Here is a 21249-nt window from a genome sequence, read left to right as displayed (position 1 = left end):
CGTGAAGGTCACCCTGTTGGCCAGCAGGACGCTTCCATCGCCTCGGAACAGAGAGGAGAGGAGAGGAGCCGCAGCGGCCGGGCCTCTAATCCGCCTTAATTTGTTTTCAGATGAGGCTTTGGAAATCGCAGGCTGCTCCCTAAGCAGAGATCACATGAGAACGTGGGCCCGGACAGCTGTCTCCTCTTCTGCCGGGGTTCTATTTATTTATTTATTTTTAAACACAGGTCTGCGCCCCATGCGACGAACGGTTCTGGTGTTGAGTAGGGAAGGGGTGCGATGCCCTCGTACTGTTCCAGCCCAGCTGCGTTAAAAAAAAGAAAATAACTGGAAAAGGAACGTTTTATGTGTTTCTCCTCCCTCACAAAGCAACGCCTGTAATTGGGTTTGGTGGTGGTGGTGGTGGTGGGGGGGGGGTGTCCCATTTCTCCTTTCTTTGACACGGTAGAGGTTGAGTTCTAAAAAGGGAGAAAAAGATGCTTGTGCACCTTCACAGGAGGTGAATTACTGGCGGCCTCTGTGACCCTCACCTGGTTCCCGAGTGGTGAACACATCGCCTCCTGGCATTCAAAGGCTCTTTTGAACTAAAATCCAGCCATGTATTAAGCCGCCCCCCCCTTAGGATCGGTGCTGAGGCACCGGGCCAACAGGTAGACGATCTCCGGAGGAAAGGAGCAATGGGATCGCTGGGCAAAGGACAGCGGTCCAGTCAGACAGCTTCATTGACACTATGAACCTGGACCGCCTTCTTGGAGCTAGACCACGGTCTACTGAAAACAAGACCAGACCCAGCTTTTGTCTCCATGATCCCTTTGATCACGTCCTACGTGCCAGTAGGTTGCCTCCAGTCCTCCCGCGCCATGCGTCGCCTTTCTGTGGTCCTCGAACTGTATTTTTCCTTTCTGCCGTCCCCCGGCGCGTTTTTTTTTAAAACATTTTTTTATTCACACACCTTGATCCTCACAAATGAGTGCGATGACTCATCTTTTGGACTTTAGAAGAACTTGACGGAGGCTTTTCTTTTCGCGCTCTCATGCTTCCACAAAAACTGGGGATCAAGGCGGTTTGACGAGGGCTGAAGGATCTGCGCTGCAGCCGCTGCCCTTTAATGAAGTTAACGAGGCGACGTGATTTTCGCTTTTTTTTTTTTCTTGCGTACCATTCTTTGAAAAACTCTCTCTTTGCCGTGAGCAGAGTCCTTTTGGAGGCCATTTAATAGAAATATACAATACAAATGCCAAAAATAAGCTGAGCCACCAGCACAACAACGCAGGTCACGGATTCTTCTCTCCCCTTCCTTTTGGGAGCATCAAGGCATACTGGGTCTTCTTTTTGTGAAAAAAAAAGAAAAAAAAAAGAAGCTGCCTTTGGGAGATTGCGCTCCTGAAGTGGAACAAAGCGAGCGAGGCTTCAAAAGTGGAGAAAACACAAGAGCAAACGAGCTAAAAAAGGTGCTGCGGACGGTCACCGAAGCACCGTGAGACGCTCTTACCGTTACTGTGATAAATGGACTCTGCAGTTCCTCAAATCTACCCGTTTGACATTCAGAATGGCCATTTGTCCCCCCCCCCCGCGGCTCATGACCCGTGGTGACGCCGTGACGGTCCGCGCATTGAATGCACAAACAGCGATTGATACCCGAGTGAGTCTGTGTCGCGTTTATGTAATGGTAAAAAAAAAGAAGGTATTTTTCTATAAATTGAGGTATTACATGTACACATTAATTGTGATACTATTGTAGTAATATTCATCCCTCTGTATATCTGGTCATCTGAGGACTTGAGGTAGGACTTGGGTTAATTCAGGGATGTTTGTCACCAGGCCGCAGGGTTGCGCAATGCTTCATTTCAGCGAATGTCCGCTCGGACCCTAAATATGTTTACTTCACGTGAAAGACTCAAACCGTTGGTGCCAGAAGCTTCTTTGGAATAAAATAATAAAAAAAATAATGAATGGTGTCAAAAAAAGCACTTTTTTGAGGGGTTGAGGCAGGATTCAGGAACATATTGCGTGGTTCTGCCTCCACTTCATTTTTCAAGCAGAGCAGACGCTTCAGTTTCTGTCTGCAGCCTGACTCCATGCTGGAGGGAACATTCTGAGTAACTTCCACATACAAGAGTGTGCTTCTCTGGGAGTTAAGAAACAGTTTCTCCTTTAAATGGGACACTTTTACCTTCTATAAGTTTGTGCAAAAGCCAGAGAAAACCCGGACCGAATCCCTCCATACTCCATACAAGTGGACGGTGTGGTCTCATTCAGCGGTACCACGAGCCGAGCGTCTCATGGGCAAACAATGGCATCGTCAGCTGGAGGAGAGGAACAAAAAAAGAAGCGGGATTTAGCTGCTCATTACCTGCGACGTGCCGCGGCGCTGACAGGTCCTCGCTCTGTCGCCCTGCAGCAAAGTGCCAGAGGGCCCTGTGCTCCGTCCACTCCGTCCTACAGTGAAGGCTTTTTTTTTTCTTTTTTCGCCAACAAACCGTTTCTGTTCAGCTCGGAGTCGTCGGGGGGGGGGGGAAATGTTCCTCATTTGCTTTTCCTAAAAAAAGGAAGTTGAAGGCGTGGGCCTGATATGGAAACGTCTTCTGTCCAAACACATTCTCATGGCTGACTTTAAGTACTTTATGTAAAAAAAATACACACAAATCGGGGATAACGCCGCCCCCCCCCCCCCCCTCAGCAGATGTTGATTTCTCTCTCAATTACTGAGATTGGCAGCCGAAGAACAATGATAACAGACCACATCAAGCTGCAATAATGAAGCGAGACGACAGATGGATTTATATTTAGCCGCCAAGAAAGATACTGGTGTGCAATATCCTCTTGGCAACTAAAAATGCACCTTATTCTACTGACATGTCATAAGTCTGACTTCATTCTCACAGAGTTTACCAGATACGTTAATGAAATGATCCTCAAATATTCCCGCTGAATGCTGCATCAGATTTTTTAAAGTCACCTAGTGAAGGGAACCCCCCCCCCCTCCTGCAACGATTATACGATATATTAGCCATTACACATCTCCAGAGGAAACACACAGGCTATTGGGACATTTATCTCTGCACATGCAAATCCCCTGCTGGCCAATCTGCACCTGTGTGGGTCATTCCTCCTCACGGTGTGGAAGGTCTGGCTGTAAGAATCCCCCCCCCCCCCCCCCCGGGGAGGGGGTCAGGCAGCGGTCATTCTCCGTCTTTATTACTGCAGCTTTATTGTTACAAACTTTCACTTCGGCAGCAGGAGCTGTATCTCCCAAAAGCTTTTAATGTATTCGATTTGGGGGGGTGGGGCTCTGAGGAGTAAACGAGCAGCTCGATGGCAGAGAAACACCACGCAGGGGGGGGGGCGGAGCAGGAAAAGTGGGATTCGTTGCGTCCCAGTTGGCCGCCTCACTGCGACACATAACCCACGTCATGTGACTAACTCCCCGTGGGCAGGCGGCCTGCATTTACTCCCCGGCAACATCTCTTTTTTTTTTACCAATGACACGCTGATTCCACAGGCCCGAGGCCCTTCAGACGGCGATCCGCTGCGTGGGGGCGGGGCGGTGGATTACAAGCAGACGGGATGCGTCAAACATGCAGCTTCCTGTTTTACACTTTCTGGAATGGAGGACTTCGCAGATACCGGAACACGCTCTCTGAGGGTCGGTCACGAAGTCCAACCTGAAGCAGCTGCTGATGACTCTCAGCTCAAAGTGTCGCGAAGAGTCAACAGTCCGTGATGGAAACATCCTGTTTTCGCAGAAGGTCGTAAAATGAGCACAACACAACTGTTGAGGCTGTTGATGTCAAGCAGCAGTCGGCGGTGTTTGATTATTTATGGATGAACAAATGATTCCTCTTTCACGTTCATTCATCTTTAATGAAAGGAGCTAAATGCAAGACTACAGCTGTTTATCAATCACAACCTGTCGGGATTGTTGTGTTGTTGTAACATTGTATGAGAACAGATTGCACAAATATAGTGAGATACCCGTAGATTTTGTTCACGTTAAAAGATGGTAAAAAGGGATTCTTCACAGGCTCTTTTTGGCGGCTGGGCCCGTATTTTTGGCTACGACTGCGTGCTATTTGGAGGATGCAGCAACACAGGTAGATGGAGCTTTACCACAGATTGCAGTAAGGCAACACCAGCTGTCAAAGCAATCGCTCCGCGCACGCCCCTCGTAAAGCTCAAAGGCTCAGGCCACATCCCAGGGATGGAGCAAAAATAGAAGTAACTCAGGACAAAGGTCAACTGGTTTGTAGGCGTTTTTGGCTTCTATCAGACGTCTGGTGACTTGTCACAAATGTCATTTATTAGGAAACGCGTGAAAAAGCATTTCATTTCTACTCTGGCTTTTTCTCAGGTGGAACTGAAATGCAGACTTCTTAAAAATGACCCCCCCCGCCACGTCGGCTGAGAAGCCTTCCTTACCTCCCTTCGGCGTTGAGCCTGAACCTCACGCTGGGTCCATTAGTCAAGATTTCTTTGTGACTTTTTGGCTCCAATTCTCCTTGATAACTTCTATTCAGAGAATCGCAAAGAGGCAACTTCTATGACTTCTGAACTTGAAACACCAATAAGTTCCTCACTCATCGAATTCTTTTTACTCTGAATAATGTGAGGAACATTTCAAATGGGTTCCATTTACGTCACCTGTAGCCCCGGGGCTGCAGGTACCAGGTACCAGCAGAACCCATCCAACTCATCTCGCCGGAAGGAGTTGATAAAAAAAAATTAAAAAAAATGCGTGTTCCGCGCTCCACTGGAGCTCGTGGCATCCTGTCTGCGTAATGACACAACCCCCCCCCCAACAACAATTAAACACAGAGGTAATATATGTATCTCATGTCAGCCATCCCTCCTCTTTTGTGGAAGCGATGATGTGTTCTAATGAAATGAGGAGAGAGCCGAGAAAACACGCGTCCCTCCTCACGCTCCTCACGGCGTCGAAGCGAGGCGGCAGCCATAAATCAGGGAAGACAATAAGAGGCCCATTCCGGCGCCGGTCCGTCACCGGCTGCGTTCGGTTCTCTCTTTGCATCTTGGCAAATTGCTGTTATTAATGGGAGAAAAGCACAGTTTGCAGCCCTCATTAGGTGTCGTTTCAACAACAGCGCCTCTGATGGATTAAGGGGAGCCGCTGCAACAACAACCGGCTAATACGAAGCAGTCAAACGCCGCGTGGCGAGGACTCTGCCTCGTGGCCGAATTGAATTTGGTTTGGAGCAAAAAAAAAAAAAAAAAGGATTTGATGCGGAACTTTGCGCATTGCACGATAATAAAATGATGCCTTATTTTGGCCCCTCTGAAGAGGCTGAGCACATCCTTTTCATGAAGGAAGTTGCAAATCAATGCGTCATTCGCCATTTTTCTGTAATCTCTCCCCTCAGTAATTGGAGCTATTTGTGACACAAGCTGTTGGTGTCACCCACTGTGTTCGGGAGGGTTGGGGGGGGGGGTTGTTGTTTTTTTTTTAAGGCAGAGCGTCTGATTCATGCAGAAGAAGCTGGTGGGCAGGTGGCTGTGAGCGCTGCATAAACATAGCTGCCCCCCCCAGGCCTCCTCCTTCGAATGCACGGCTCACAACGGAGGGAGGGTCGATATATTGTTGTAGCATGAAAACAGGAAGCAGGTCTCCGTGTCGGTTGAATTTAAGCTCATCCAAACCGAAGCGCTTTGAAATGTTACATGTTAAAAGAAAAAACTGCACTTCCCCCCCCCCCCCCCATGACTATTTGGATAATTTATATAACAGATTAAAGTCAAATAAAAAGCAGTAAAGGGAAGTTTCCTGCTTTTACACAGCCGGCGCATTGTAAATTAAAGCCGTCTGACTAACTTAAAGCTGTTTTTTGGTGGATAAATGTGTCCTTTTCCCCATTTTGATCACCACTTTAAAACATTGCTTCCATTGCAACATTTTTGAGTGTGACGAACAGTGGCGGGATTGTGCCTTGTGATTCAGAAATAATGAAGGCCAAAAAGCATTGTTTAGAAGAACAAATAACCAGCCTTATTGTCAGTTTGGATGTGGATTGCTCAGGACTTTGGGGCTTTGACACCAGCTAATTGGAGTCTGTGTGTGTGTCCACTCAGAGCTGATGGTCCTCTGGGGGGGGCAGCTGTCTAAACGATCACAAGTGTTGAATTATCATGACATCGTAAACACTTGCACGACACAGCGTTGGATTTTTTTTGACGCCCCAAGAGTTTGCGGCTCAAAGCGCGGCCCACTTAAAGCCCGTCCTCCTACCAGCACGTCAGGCGCAGCGAGACATATCGCTCGCGGGAACACGTCCAACCAAGAAATGGCAAATAAATAAAAAATAAAAATGTGCCTAATTGCCTGAAACGTTGCGTTAGATTAGATTGAACGGCGCAGGACCACGACCACACAACAACAACAAGAGCGCCGAGCACCAGGTTCGATTCCTCATTGCCAGTAAATTGCACATCTAGGATTTGGAGGGGGTGTATTACGACAAATAGATGAAGTTGGGGGGGGTTTCCTCACAGAGACGTTCGGCTGCTCCTCTCATGGCTTCGTCGCAAGTGGTGGGGATTTTCTCCAAGAGGCTCCGCTCCACGTTAATGACATGCAGTCGGCATCGAGGCATCGAGGCTTTAGTCGTTCAATTTGACTCGAGAGAGAGAAGAAGAAGAATCTCAGCAGCCCGCTGATTGAATTAAGAACCTTTAATAAGCGCATCTAGGTGCGCCGACACGAGAGACGTTCTCAGTTGTGCCTCCTAATAGGGATTCTTCAAAAAAACAACCTATTAAAAAAGGGAAGCGACACCACATTTCTCGTTGGGTCGCGTCCCCTGTATTTTCTGAAATGTGTACTTTTTTAATTTTGCTACATTGTTTGTTACGCATCATCTTTTCTTTTGTATCGACCGCGTCTCGTACAAGAAGAAACAGACTTTAAAAAAAAAAAAAAAAGAGACGGCAGGATAGGATGGGAAAAAATATGTTTCTTTTTGTTGGGAAATATTTATCCAGTCCAGTCTGCTGGGGCGAGGCGCTGGTTTGGGCGGAGATGATGGAAGGAGGAAAAAAAAAAAAAAACACACGGTTCAGGTCCAGCGTTAAAAACTGATTTTCACATTCAAAAAAAAAGGAGCCGGGCGCCGATCTATTGCACTCTGGTGGAGAAACGACCTGGCGATGAGACCGCTGGAAGCCGGGGTGCTTCATCTGCCGTTGACGAGGGTCTAATGATCCACAGGTGAGGAGCCCGGATGCCAGCTGATTGCAGCCCCGCCCCAAACCACACACAGTGAACCCGGAGCAAAGCTGGCGTCACGGTGGAGCCATCCATAACCATCACGTTTTACAATAAAAGATCAAAAGCATTAACATATATATATATTACAACCACACAAGAAGGTATGCACACAGGTCTCCTTACATGCTGCTAAATGGCTACATGATACCTAATGAACCTCAAAGAGAAGCACTGAGGACACAGCAGACCTCTGGAGTGATGTTTCCTGGCTCAGGGACGAACTATGAGCATCATGGTCATCTCAGCAGTAACTAAACCTACACATATCGCTTTGCTAAGGTTTGACCTGGTATCGCAACGTTCTAATGTGGATGGTTTAGGACACTGTGACGTTCGAAGTAACAGACGTAGCGTGGTGTGTTACCTTCATATGAAAGGAACTTGTACGATTGATTCAAGCCATTCGGCGTGTGTTGTAAGCCACGCTTTTATGTCCAGTGATCCTTCTCTATTTTACCGACGAGATTGTCGGTCGCTCCATATTCTTACTTTGGAATCCAGTCTGTCTCATTAAAAGCCGAATGCGTTGAAACAGCTTTTATGTTGAGGGTCACTCCCACTCCCGCTCGCCATATTTTACTTGTGTGTGAAATGTTCATCTTTCAGATTGATTATGTGTATCTATGCATTGCAGCTCCAAGAGATGTTAACATATAAATCAGCTGAATGTATCCACTGTAACAGCTTCTTTTTTCGTGCACTTTGCATCACCATAAACAACGTTTTTTGTCGCATTAACGGAAAGCCGCAGCGTTGGAGGCTTTGATTCTCTACAAATGATAGACAATATAGATTTTCATGAAATTCTTTTTCACATCCTTTCATTGTGTTCTTTCTTTTTAGTGACCGTGAAAGGCAGATGCTTGTTAATTCAAAGGCGTCGTCCAGATGTGCATTGACTTTCCACTTTCCGCCGAGGCCAAACAACTTCAAATAACTCCTTGAAACGCGCGGCAGGAAATCTATGGAAATGTCGCCGTCACGTTAAACATTCGAGCAGGCGGATTTTAACCCGCTTCCAGCGGAGCCGGATTTAGTGTTTGAACGAAGCGAATGAATGCATCTGCGTTCTAGGTAGAGATTTCACAAATGGTTGCACTGTGATTCTGGTTTGTTTGTTTGACCAAATTGTGAAAAGTGAACACTTTCAGCCACTTAAAGAAGTCCATCGTAAGTGCCATTTCCCGAGATACTCAACCCCCCCATGTGGGCTACTTTGTGGCGTAATTGCGTAACGATGAATTATGGCATTATTCTGAAAGAGGAGGCGGACTCAGACGGTCAATTTGGGGCTTTCTTTTAAAATTGGGTTTCATGTTTTTCAATTCAAACGCTTCATTTCTGTCGTCCAACATTCACCCTTTTATCACAGAAAACAACAAACACGTCCCCCGCTCATTGTTTCCATGCTGTCCGACTGGAATAAATTTCCCTCTTCTTCTTCTTCCCTCGCAGGGTATTTGACAGTCACCATAGAGCCGCTGCCCCCCGTCGTCGTGGGCGAGACCGTCACCCTCAAGTGCAACTTCAAAACCGACGGACGGCTTCGAGAGATTGTCTGGTACCGGGTGAGTAAAACCCCATAGTTCCTCAACGCCATTAAGCGGCTGGATGCTCTGTGTGTGGAGCGCGCCGGGGGGGGCGGGGGTCGGGAGTCGCCCGCTGTCAAGCTGCCGATGTTAGGGAAACGAGCTGTTGTCATCTCCGGGCCAGCTGCCGCTAGACTTCCCTGAATCCAGTGGTCGCCACCGTCATTTCCTAATAGTCTACAGCTGGGGACTCAACTGTTAAAATCCCAGTGTGTGTGTGTGTGTGTTAAACAGACGTGCAAAATATTACAGTTTGCACGAGATGCATGCAAACATTTTGGTTACATTACACCCTTCTTTGACCTCTTGTAATTACCCAAAGTCTCCACCAGGTTTTTTTTTAGGATAATTGGGTTCGCGTGACGTTAACCGGAGACGTCTCACCAGCCAGTAGGTGTTGCGCCGGTTGGTGGTGCTTCAGATGCAATCAGAGCCTGATGTTGTTTCCAAGACGGAGACGGCGCCTCTGCTCTCCTTTTAATCTCCTTCTAATCTGCGGGAAGGATTTCCGGGACAATAGATGGGAGTCGGAGGATTAAGCACAGTTTGCTTATCGAGCCCAACATCAGTTGTGCGTCTTTGTTTGTGTTCATAAGGTTTACTTGGGAGGAAGCTCTCCGAAGTCTCAAAAGAATCCTGCTCTTATATTTCAATGAAAGTTTAGGCTCTTTTTTTCTTATGTCTCTTCTGCGTTTTGGAAGTGTGAGATCAGCAATTATTTCATCAACATTATGCTCAACATTAAACTTTTATTTTTTTTTATTTGCATGGTTGTTAATTTTGTCAGATTACTTTGTCTATTTCATTCTTTTTGTTTGAGCAATAACTGATATAAAAGATTTAATCTTATCAACACTAAATAACTGTGCTGAAGGGAATTTAGAGTAAGACCCAGAAAGACTGAATCATTCATGCACTTCACTTTGGTTTGGTTTCTTCATTTTTCCGTTGGGTCAATGACCCGACGGGATGCGATCAATCATCCCGCCCATCAACACTTCCCAGAGGCCTTTTGCCGGTGTGCACTCCCACTGGTGAATTTGACTTAAATGATAATTAATCCGGCAGCATTAGATGATCGTGACCTTGGTTTCTGAGCTGCAACGCCGCTCATCAACGAGAAAGCAGCGGCTACGCGGGAAATGCTCCAAACACCTCCTGCTCCAAACAGCTCCTGCTCGCTGGCTTTTATTTTTGTGAAACAAAATGTCACTTTACAAACTCACCTCGGCGATTGCAGAGGGGTCTTTTGCTCATTTTCTATCTGACCTCCCTGGTGCATCGCTAGCTGTGGTTGGAAGGGAGCTGCCCACATCACGTGTTGTCACCAGGGAAGCAAAGGGGGGACGGGGGGGGACGGGGGGGGGGGGGGGTAGGGGTTTGGCAGGAAGTGGCCTCATCTCTCCAGCACAAGCGTTGATAAATGATAAATCAATTCCCCGCACGAAGCTGCCAACGTTTCTTTAATCCCTGACTTTTATTTGACTAAATAACGTTGACTTCCCCTTTTAGCTCCTGTTTAAGTGGAACTGGGGTTGATGCTCACCTGGGGAATCCTTGTATCTGATCGAAGCCTGGCCAATCAGACCAGACGTGTGTGGGGGGGGGGGCACGGCATCTACTGAATATTTCAACAAGCGTAACAAGTGTGCTGCGAGATCCTGATGTATTCTGTTTGAGGATATTTTAATGCAGAACACATCCAGCACGGAGGATGTAAGCCTCCTTTTTAGAAGAACCTTTTAAAGGCCTTAAAAATCTCCCATCGTTTCTCAGCGCACTGTGTTCGCTCCCCGGGAGAAACTGATCCAAAATGACAGCAATTCTAGCGTAAGACAATATATGAACAACATTATTCAATCTTGCAGATTTGGGGAAGGCGACTGTGAAAACACCTGAACCGGCTGTTGAAAAGTCAATGAAATTCAGTAAACAGGACGGTAATCCACGGTGTTCGGTTTTACCCTCTAAGAGGTTTCCACTCCATTTGCCAAACGCGGACATATAGATTTTCCTTTGAGTTGCGTGGTCGAGCTGCTACGACGCGTCACGTGTCCTCCTCCAGGAGTCATTCGCCGTGATGGAGGACATCACACGTCCATCCTCAAAAGGCACAAACGGGAACGTTTAATGCTTCCCACGCTCGCCCTGTGGAAATGATCCAGTCCACGAGATCTCTCGTTATACTTGTCATTCCGGAGAGGGAGGGGGGGGGGGGGGACTTTGCCCCAATGCATGCTGGGTAACCCCCTCATGAGTCGTGAGCACTGCGGCTGTGCCGCGCCATGCAGCTGTCTGTCATGCTTTAACACAACACCAAATGGGTCGTTTGATTGGCCCGGAGCCGGTGCGGCGGGGGCCAGTACTTGGCGCCGCCGCCTCTCTCTCCCCCCCCCCCCCCCTCAAAGAGAGCGCCACGAGAGCTCATCTGGTGCCGTGCCTGTTTTCATCTACATGTGTGTCACTCCGAGGTGTCTCGTTAGCCGCCCGGTGAGTTCGGCTCCGCTGCTCTCACTCCGGCCCATTACAGAGCGGCTCCACCCCCGCCGACGCAACCCCACTGGGATCCTCCTCCTCCCCCCCCCCTCTCTCTCTCTCTCCCCCTGACTGACGCGAGCGTCTTCTCGGAGACACTTGCCTAATTTATCTCCGGCTGAGCTGAGCTGTCCATTTCATTACGAGGATCACCTAAATGTGGAGTCCTACTCTCTGCTGGATTGGACACCTTCACCCCCCCCCCCCCTCCCCCGCACACAAGCAAACATGAAAAGAAAATGATTCATAATATCCCAGAGACATATTGTGCTCTTCACGTTTCTCTGCATTGGTTCACGTGAGCAGGAGCTGGACACAAGTGTTTTGAACTAAAGTGCACTAAATGATGCACTTAAATATTCTCCATTTATCTAATTCAAGGATCTGTTTAATGGGGAAAGAGGTGGTCGTAGATACGCAGATTTTCTGCTCAACCACTTGACGAAATGTTGTCACTTATGGTGATTTTTCCAGTCCACCAGAAGTAGATCCGATTCCACACATTCACTCTGACTTCAGCCACTCCATTTCCTCCTTAGTGGCAATGTACTCTGTATTTATCCAGTTTAATTTAAGTAGGCCTATATATGCATCGGATGTTTCCAAAGAACTCACCAGAGATCCATAAGGAACAGAACACAGTCCTTACTGACTTGGAGGCTCTTAATCTAAATGCATATTTATTTCCTTTTAACATATTGCCACAATATTAATCGTACTTGAGTGCAGCTTTTTAAATGTGGACGTGAAAAAAATAGATTCTGCGTGTAGGATTCGGACCAAACTGCAGTTTAACTTACTGCAGGAACGACTCCTTCTGGGAGGAAGTGCCACACTCGGCGCCCACACGGACTCTTACATGGCCTCAGGCAGCGTCCCCCCCACACATACTTGTGGCCCACATTTTGACAAATCCCATTAAAGCAGTTGACAGCGTCGAAAGCACAACACGGCGGCCATGCAAACGACTCGTCCTGTCACGGCGAGCCGGGCGGCCCAGAATGGCGTTGCACCCGAGGCATCGCGAACGAGTCCCCCCCCCCCCCGCAGAGACGAATCCACCGGCGAAGGAAAGTCACCAGACGCTCGGACAAAAAAGAAAAAGCCGGTAATCCTCTTTCTCGACTGCGGCGAGACGCGGGAGGCGTCGTTTGTTAAATCCGAGTTTGAAATCTTCAAGACAGGGTTGCCGGGGCAACTGGGATCTGTAAGAGAGCTCGCCGTGTGTGTGTGTGTGTGTGTGTGTGTGTACCCACAGCACACTCCTGTGGGAGATTTCGGGTGTCTAAGTGCCTGCTGTTTATTCCCTGAAGGAGGGTGGGGGGGGGTTGTGTAGGTTCAGAAAGGTCTCGCCTGTGCTCCAAAAGATGAATGCACACTATCCATCCATCTCGCTCTCTGAACACTGTGTGAGAAATTGTCAACTTTCACTTAGTGCTGAAATCGAATCGAATCAAGCCCATTTGTGACCGGCGTGCGGCGCCCGGTGAAGTCGTTGCTTCGTGCTCACGGCGGTGAACAACGCGCCACCTAAGACCCTCAATGAGATCCTCCTACAGCCAACTCCCTCTGCTATGAACTTCCTTTTGCCTGCCATTAGGGCTTTTTTTTATTTATTTAGTTATTGTCTGCGGCGGTGGGGTTTGTTGTTCCCTTCCAGACATCATTAGAACGTTCCCCTGCCTTCATCTTGCCTCCGCACTGCTGATTGTGAGTCCATCAGAGCAGGAATAACTTTACATTGATGCATGCTGCACACAAAGGTGAGTCTCTGATTGCAGAAGACGTCCAAATACACACACAGGTGTGAGAATGGCAACAGGTAAACATCAACATGTTGGTGGTTGTTGTTTGCATCAAAGTGGCATCAAATCACTGGTGCTCACGTAGCGCGCTGTGAACGGATGGGGGGTCCAGTCTCCACCCGGGACGTGGTCAAACGCTCCGTCCCGACCCGCACACATCACGCTGCTTGTTCCTCCCTCTCTGGATCACTAGATCGCGGCTCTTCGCTGTCCTGCTCCCAGATGGTGGAAGGAGGTCTCTGGTGACATCAGGACCACAGAGAGCCTTCACATCTTCATACTAGACCCTCCACTAAAAACACTAACACTCATAATGGCTCTTATCGACAGCAAGTTGTTCATCGGCTCGTTTGATGAAATTTCACTTTCTTGTTCCTCTGAGTTTGTATCCTCATGGTTGAAATGCGCTTATTGACATGTGATCTAATGAAATAATGTACAGCTGATTGCAAGAGTTTTCTTAACAACAAGCAGCGCACAAAGCCCTCTGATCAGTGAGTCTCTCAATCTGCTCCATGAAGCCCCCCAATCAAAGGTTGACTTCGCATTCACCTCATTTGACTCTATACATACAAACGTGTGTTTGCTTTACGCGAGGTTGATTGAAGTTGGAATCCAAAAAGATTCAGCCGCACACTTTGGTGTTTTTACAATAAGACAAAGATTTCCAGGAAGACGTTTCCACATCGGTTTTATTTGGGGGGGGGGGGGGCGGCAGTGAAAAACAGAAACGTGCGTCACGGCTCTTTAAGCAGTGGCACGGACCTCTGTCATCTTTATTAGCCTGCCGCTCTGCGCCGAGCGCCGGGGCCCCCGAGGGGAACCGGAGATAAGGTGATATGGATCACTGCACGGCAGCATCCATTCCCCCTTTGAGATGCTTATACAGTTTGAACGATAATTACACACTTTGTGTCAGCAAACTACTAGTTGGGCCCCCGCCCCCCTTTTTTTTCCATTCACACATTTTAATGGTGACAAAGGGACTGATCATCGCCGAGAGCTTGTTCGGGCTAATGGTGCAGGACGAGACCGCAGCGGAATATTTGGCGCCCATGCAGCTGATGGCGAACCATTTCTCTTCATGCGATTCATCCCCAGGTATCAATCCAAAGCACCCCCCCCTGCCCCCCCCCCATCTTTACTGGAAATACAAGGGTATAGTTCTTAGTTAATCATTCAGGCTTCACCAAAGTGTTGCATGGCGCATTTATTTTTCCAATCTTTTAGCAGAGAAGTCAGTTGCACAACAGTATTAAATGTAATCCCAGTGTTTGGATACCATTAAAACGAAGGGAGACGGCAGTTTATCATGTGCATCTCAAAATGCTTGCTTCGTTGTATTTCATTTGCAGAGGCCATCTGGGAGGAGATTTACAGTGTAAAAGTCATTGCCAACGTTGCACTCCTTTTGATCCTCACTGCGGCTCGTCCAGTTCGCAACATGTCTTGGAAATTCCTAATCTCACCACCAGATTTTTGAAATCCATTCTTACCGTCACAGCGAGATTAAACAAGGCGGCGATTGCTTAGCGATTAGCGAGTGGATCAGAGCCTCTTTTGTGGCATTTGCATGAGAGGAGGAAGTCGTTTTTTCATGCCCGTTGAGCGTCAGCAGTGACCTCCCCCCCGAGCCGCCTAAACCCAACACGTCGTCTTTTGTGCCCCCGGAGGTCCCTCATTCACTTCTTTGTCTATTAACTTGTCTCTGTGATGAGACACGCTCCCAAACAAATGGCATGTGTAAAGTCAATCAATGCATTTGTCTAAAGGGTGCCCTTCAAAGACAGACGCTGAAATGCTTCATTGGGGTTAAACCCAATTCATGTCTCATTAATGCACCAAATAAACGATTGATTGAGTCGGTGTTGTTGGGTGCCATGGAGCTCCGTTCTTGTCCAGCCGATGTTGAAGCCCATCTGTTAGCCACCAGGTCGCCTTCATTACCACCAACGCAGGCACTTGGGTGTATTCCCACGTGATCCCATACACGCCGTTCTGCTCCTGTAGATACTCACTAGAGCACCACATGTGCACGGAGACGTGCCCGTGGTTCTGCTGCTTGAGAGCAACGGCGGTAGTTATTTCTAAAGGGAATCAAATGGTTCTGGTCCTGGACACCGGATTAAGATGCTTTCACACTAAAGGATTTGTACTGTATTTCACTGTCAGCCTTATTTACACTTGTGTACATGAGCACGAGGAGTTCGGTAAGCATGGGCAGCTCGTACTGTTTTACCAAAGAAACTCTTTCAACCCGGAGACTGTTGTTCCTTCCTTGTGTGGAACCAAAAGCCAAGGGTTTGTCAAGTGGCAGTCTTCCCCCCCCCCCCCCTAAAACCTTTGGGCCTCTCTTCACAAGAAGAACTCGGTGAGGGCCACTGACCACGCTGTGCTCTTATACCAGTCACATGTCGATCCTTTCCTCTGCCTCCCACTGCAGGAGGCTTGTGTGACTTTAGTGACTTATCTTGTGGCTTTTGGAAAAATAACGTAATGAAATTTGACAAGCGCGTGTTCAACGGGACGTGTGTGATATGTGTTGTTGCCCCCCCCCCTTTCCTTCAGGATGATCGCATTCAACAATGATACCCCGTGATGCAACATCAGCGCGTGCGCAGACGCCATTGAATATTTGATAGAAGCAGGTCATTACTGCACTATTTGTTCCTGTGATGTGTTTCTTATCTATGCAAGCGTCACAGTCAACTTGACGTTGAATCATAAAAAGCAGATACACAACAGGAGACCTAAATGACAACAAGTTGTTTTCTGATTGACGCTATCTAAATTAGTCCATGCTTTGCAAGGGGAAGTTTTCAGATAATGTTGAGATATGCAGCAACAGTTATCATCCTTTCTGTGTTGTTCCAGTCCTTCTATTTGGGGTCATTGGGGGCTTTCTTTGCTACAATCTGATATTTAACAGCGAGATCAAATATTTTAACTGTAAAAGTACGAAATGAAGCTAACGTCAAAACGCCAATCAGTGTATCTTTGCAGTATAAGAAGGCAAAAAGAATCACAATCACCTTCCAAGCAGTAATTGCAATTAGCCTGTCACAGTTGTGTGTTTTCGGTCAACTGACAACGTTGATTACGGTTTGATTCACAGTCAACAGCCTGCAGCGTCCTGTCAGGTGGAAGAGAGAGGGAGGTCAATACCACTGATTAACCACCAGGAGAACCTGCCTCCTCGCTTTTGACAATTAAAAAAACCCAAAATAGACAAGGGTTGTCACTGTAAAGACCTTTTGGGCCCCTTTTTGCAAGACATATTAAGTCGAGTATATCGCTTATTGTTATTTATAATAGAGGCGCTGTGGTAGAAATGCGGAAGCAGCTCTACATCAGAATAAAAGGTGGCGTGATTAGCATTCGGCTCTCGATGCCTGGTCCCCTCTCTGGTTTCCTCATACGACCCCGGAGCGGGATATCCGGCCCATTGGGGAGACCCAGTGTCACGGTTTGGTCTCCCTTCCTGTCTTAGTTTGAAGTTTCATGTTTCTTGTGGTCCTGGGTTAACTTCACTTCCTGCCTTGTCCCGTGATTGCCTGAGTGTTTCCACCTGTGTCCAATCACCTGCACCTCCCTCGTGTATTTAAGCCCCGTGTGCCTGTTGTCCCCTGTCGCGTCATTGTATTACGTCAGTCGTCGTTGGAGCACGTCCTCGATTAGTTTTTGAAATAAAGAGCACTTCTCGTGGAAGACCCTGCATTTGAGTCCTGCTTCCGCCTGCACCAGCACCGATCCTGACAGAATGACGCAACCAAGAAAGGACTCAGCAGGGTTTTACCCAAATGAAAAATATTTGGGAACTCGCCTTGCGTTTGGGGGACCACGGAGCATGCAGCAGGCTGCCCGGCGAAACACCAACACCGGCATGCCAGCAGACTCCTGGAGCGACCTGGGGCCCGACTACCTCGACTTAAGAAGCCCATTTTTTCAATGGAAAACTAATGTCGTTGTTGGCCCCAGGAGCTACCAGGAGGAATGCTTCAGGCTCCGGGACCTCCTCAATCCGAGGAGAAGGAGCCGACGAACCCCCGCAGTCCCGGCTCCCGACTCGGCCCCCAGACGCCCGTTCCAGCCTGAGCGGGCCCCAAGACGCCCGTTCCAGCCTGAGCGGGTCCCAAGACGCCCGTTCCAGCCTGAGCGGCCCCCAAGACGTCCGTCCCAGCCCGAGGGGGCCCCCCGACGCCCGTCTTCGCCCGTTCCGGCCCCCAGAGTCTCGTCTTCGCCCGTTCCGGCCCCCAGAGTCTCGTCTTCGCCCGTTCCGGCCCCCAGAGTCTCGTCTTCGCCCGTTCCGGCCCCGAGACGCCCGTCAGCGCCCGTTCCGGCCCCGAGACGCCCGTCAGCGCCCGTTCCGGCCCCGAGACGCCCGTCAGCGCCCGTTCCGGCCCCGAGGCGCCCGTTCCTGCGCCGAGACGCCCGTCAGCGCCCGTTCCTGCGCCGAGACGCCCGTCAGCGCCCGTTCCGGCCCCGAGAAGCCCGTCAGCGCCCGTTCCTGCGCCGAGACGCCCGTCAGCGCCCGTTCCTGCGCCGAGACGCCCGTCAGCGCCCGTTCCTGCCCCGAGACGCCCGTCAGCGCCCGTTCCGGCCCCGAGACGCCCGTCAGCGCCCGTTCCGGCCCCGAGACGCCCGTCAGCGCCCGTTCCTGCCCCGAGAACCCCGTCAGCGCCCGTTCCTGCCCCGAGAACCCCGTCAGCGCCCGTTCCTGCCCCGAGAACCACGCCCCCGGTCCCGGCCCCGCGGCGCCTGACCATGACCCCTCCCTCCCACCCTCTTGGGACCGCCTGGAAGTCGGTCCTTGAAGGGGGGGTGGGGTCAGGGGTTGGGCCGGAGCCCCACGCCACGACGACGCCGCAGCCGCACAGCTCGGCGCCCCCCGCCACGACGACGCCGCAGCCGCACAGCTCGGCGCCCCCCGCCACGACGCAGCCGCACAGCTCGGCGCCCCCCGCCACGACGCCGCAGCCGCACAGCTCGGCGCCCCCCCGCCACGACGCCGGAGCCGCACAGCTCGGCGCCCCCCGCCACGACGCCGGAGCCGCACAGCTCGGCGCCCCCCGCCTCGACGACGCCGCAGCCGCACAGCTCGGCGCCCCCCGCCACGACGAAGCCGGAGCCGCACCGCCCGGCACCCCCCGAGACCCGGTCGCCGACCCGGCAGGCCCCCCGAGACCCTGAGGCCCGGTCGCCGACCCGGCAGGCCCCCCGAGACCCTGAGGCCCGGTCGCCGACCCGGCAGGCCCCCCGATGGACCCGACACATGGCCGCCATCACCCGGAGTTCCCCGCGCGGCCCAGGATCATCGGGTCCCCACCCTCCCTCCCCTTGTCGGATTTTTTCCGGTTCTGCTCCCCTTTAGGACCGTCTGGAATTCGGTCCTTGAGGGGGGGGTTCTGTCACGGTTTGGTCTCCCTTCCTGTCTTAGTTTGAAGTTTCATGTTTCTTGTGGTCCTGGGTTAACTGGTCCCGTGATTGCCTGAGTGTTTCCACCTGTGTCCAATCACCTGCACCTCCCTCGTGTATTTAAGCCCCGTGTGCCTGTTGTCCCCTGTCGCGTCATTGTATTACGTCAGTCGTCGTTGGAGCACGTCCTCGATTAGTTTTTGAAATAAAGAGCACTTCTCGTGGAAGACCCTGCATTTGAGTCCTGCTTCCGCCTGCACCAGCACCGATCCTGACACCCAGGGTCAAACCATCTGATTTCCATAGCGGTTGATTTCCCCCAGATGGAAATCGATGATTCGCTGTGGCGACCCCCTCATGCGAATGTGCTGAAAGACCCCCCCCCCCCCCAAAAATGCTTGATTTATTATATCAGTGCCCTGAAACTGTCTACAACAGGTTTTTCCTGTTTTCTTTCATGCATCTACAAGAGCCTTTGGTGCAAATAATAACCAAAATGCAAAAACTGCATTTGAAAAGGAACACGGCGTACAGAAGAAGATGTGCAGACTTAATTCTTTAGAAAAACACATAATACACTTGAGTTCTATACTTGCAAAAGACGTGGCATTGGCGCACCGATCACAGCACACGTCACTCAGCGCGTTCTGCCTTCTAAGGACTCGGCAGGTGCACGGATGCTATTAAAGGATACCGCTGCCGCAACAAATGGAGGGAAAAAGTCTTTTCAGATTAGGCACCCCGCTGTTTCAGAGCTCCGCGTTAAAAGCCCAGAGAGCTACTTGAGCCTCCTGTCAAATTCAAAGAACCTTCGGCGTGGCCTGGTCCGTGCTTCTGTGTTCTGTGAAGTGAAACAGACAACAAGGGTAAAAAGATCTCGAAAAACCTCGCTGAATGCCCTCAAAATGTTAACTACTTTTTCAAATGGATGCCATCCTCCTTTTTGGGTTCATGTGCAGGTTCAGGTACAGGTGGTGCCCACCAATACCCTCAAATTAGGGTTGATTACTGGCAGCATCTTTCTGTAATCGCACTCCCAGGATGCATTGCCTTCACAGCAACATCCAGTGTGGGCATTACACAGCAGGCCACACGTATTAACTATATATATATATATATATATATATATATATGATGCCTTCATAACATTTGAATGATTCATTTAATACACAGTTCACTTTCAGTCCAATGTAGAAGTCAAACACTCCTCCCAGAATGGAAAAAAAAGCACTTTGAATAATGCCACACTATACATAGCGATGCTTAAATGATGGGTCTGATTGACCTGCTCACCAATCAGAGGCACACTGTGGACCGGGTTCACTCATAACCAGGGCCCGGCTTCGCCGCCACGGAAAAAACAATTAGAGGAAAGCCTCTCCTCCCCGGCGGGTTTATAGCGAGAGAGAGAGAGAGAGAGAGATGGGTTTTGTAATAGATTTTTGTCCGTGTAAAATGAGACGCTGACCTCTGGGTCCGAGGCACTCAGAGACATCAGAGGAGCAGGACAGCGCACTCCCAGTGGGGCTAAAGGATGTTCACCCGGGACATCATTCTGGCGCCCGGCGTGAGTCATCGCAGCGGCCGCGACAGCTACTCCTCGCCGCAGTTATCGCCGCGGAGCCTCTGAGGGTGTTCAAAGTCAAGATTGCATCTATGCAATCAAGCTTTTTTTTTTTTTAAATGCCATGAGACCCAGGTAATTGACTCTGCTTTTTCATCTCTTGTGCAGCCGCTGGATTGGCCTTGTTAATCATGTCATCCTGGCAGGTTAATGGCGAGGTAATTTTTTAATGAATGAGGAGCTTTAAAAAGGCTAAAATATGTTTTATGGCTGTGGTTTTGTTAATTGAATAATGTCAGACGCCTGTTTTCTTCACGTACAAGTGAGTGAAAAGCACTGTAACAAGTGCACTGTTTATTATTCAAATATATTCATTGAATCCATGAAATATTTGTCCAAGTTGTGGATAATTAGAAAATAAAGGTCCTTTATAATCTTGGATATTTACGCTAGAAACCCCAATGCGATCACAAATGTGATGCATTTAATATTTTACCCCAAACAGAATTGCTTAGTGCTAAGATTCTTTAAGAAATCTGCCAAAATTTGAAAACATATGAAAGAGCTTCCTTTCATATATTTATCAGCGGGGGGGCCTTGTATTTGATATTCATCATTTGAATTTGTCTGGCTTCACTTTAGCGGCCGCCTCTTTATTCCCCGTATGCAGTCTTCCGCTCTTCAACATGTTGCATCTCCATCGGGTCGTTATAATGTCCCCAACTGTTCCCAAATGACATCATTTGTGCCATTTTGTATTGAAAACGTTGAAGCGGGGGGGGGGGGGGGGGTGGGGGTGACGACACACACACAGGATTCTGGCTAGTTTCATTGTACTTGCCTCACAGTGAAGATAATAACGTCAATTTAAAATCCAAGCATAGTTACCTCATATTAGCTTCTGCATTTAGTACAATTTTTACTTTTTATAATCCTCTTTGCAGCAGGAAAATACACACAAGGAGGAGGAAATGGCAGCATACGTTCCATATGTATTTGTTTGATTTCGGCCCTGCAGTCTTCTTCAAGATCAACAGGCTGTGGAAAGTCCCCCCATATGAT

At 49.3% G+C, this 21249-nt stretch overlaps 1 protein-coding gene across 2 annotated transcripts in view; it reads left to right on the top strand.

Moving 5' to 3' along the window:
- Positions 1-21249, top strand: part of igsf21a (immunoglobin superfamily, member 21a) — a 107819-nt gene that overhangs the window by 27418 nt on the left and 59152 nt on the right. For both annotated transcript variants that reach the window (XM_037489945.2, XM_037489946.2), the window contains exon 2: positions 8735-8847. In XM_037489945.2, coding sequence (XP_037345842.1) covers positions 8735-8847 — 113 coding nt within the window. The remainder of the gene's footprint in view (positions 1-8734; positions 8848-21249) is intronic.

This window comes from Pungitius pungitius, chromosome 8 (assembly GCF_949316345.1).
Source record: "Pungitius pungitius chromosome 8, fPunPun2.1, whole genome shotgun sequence".
Taxonomy (NCBI): Eukaryota; Metazoa; Chordata; class Actinopteri; order Perciformes; family Gasterosteidae; genus Pungitius; species Pungitius pungitius.
Note: the sequence above shows the minus strand (reverse complement) of the source record. Positions and strands in the feature narration are given on the sequence as shown.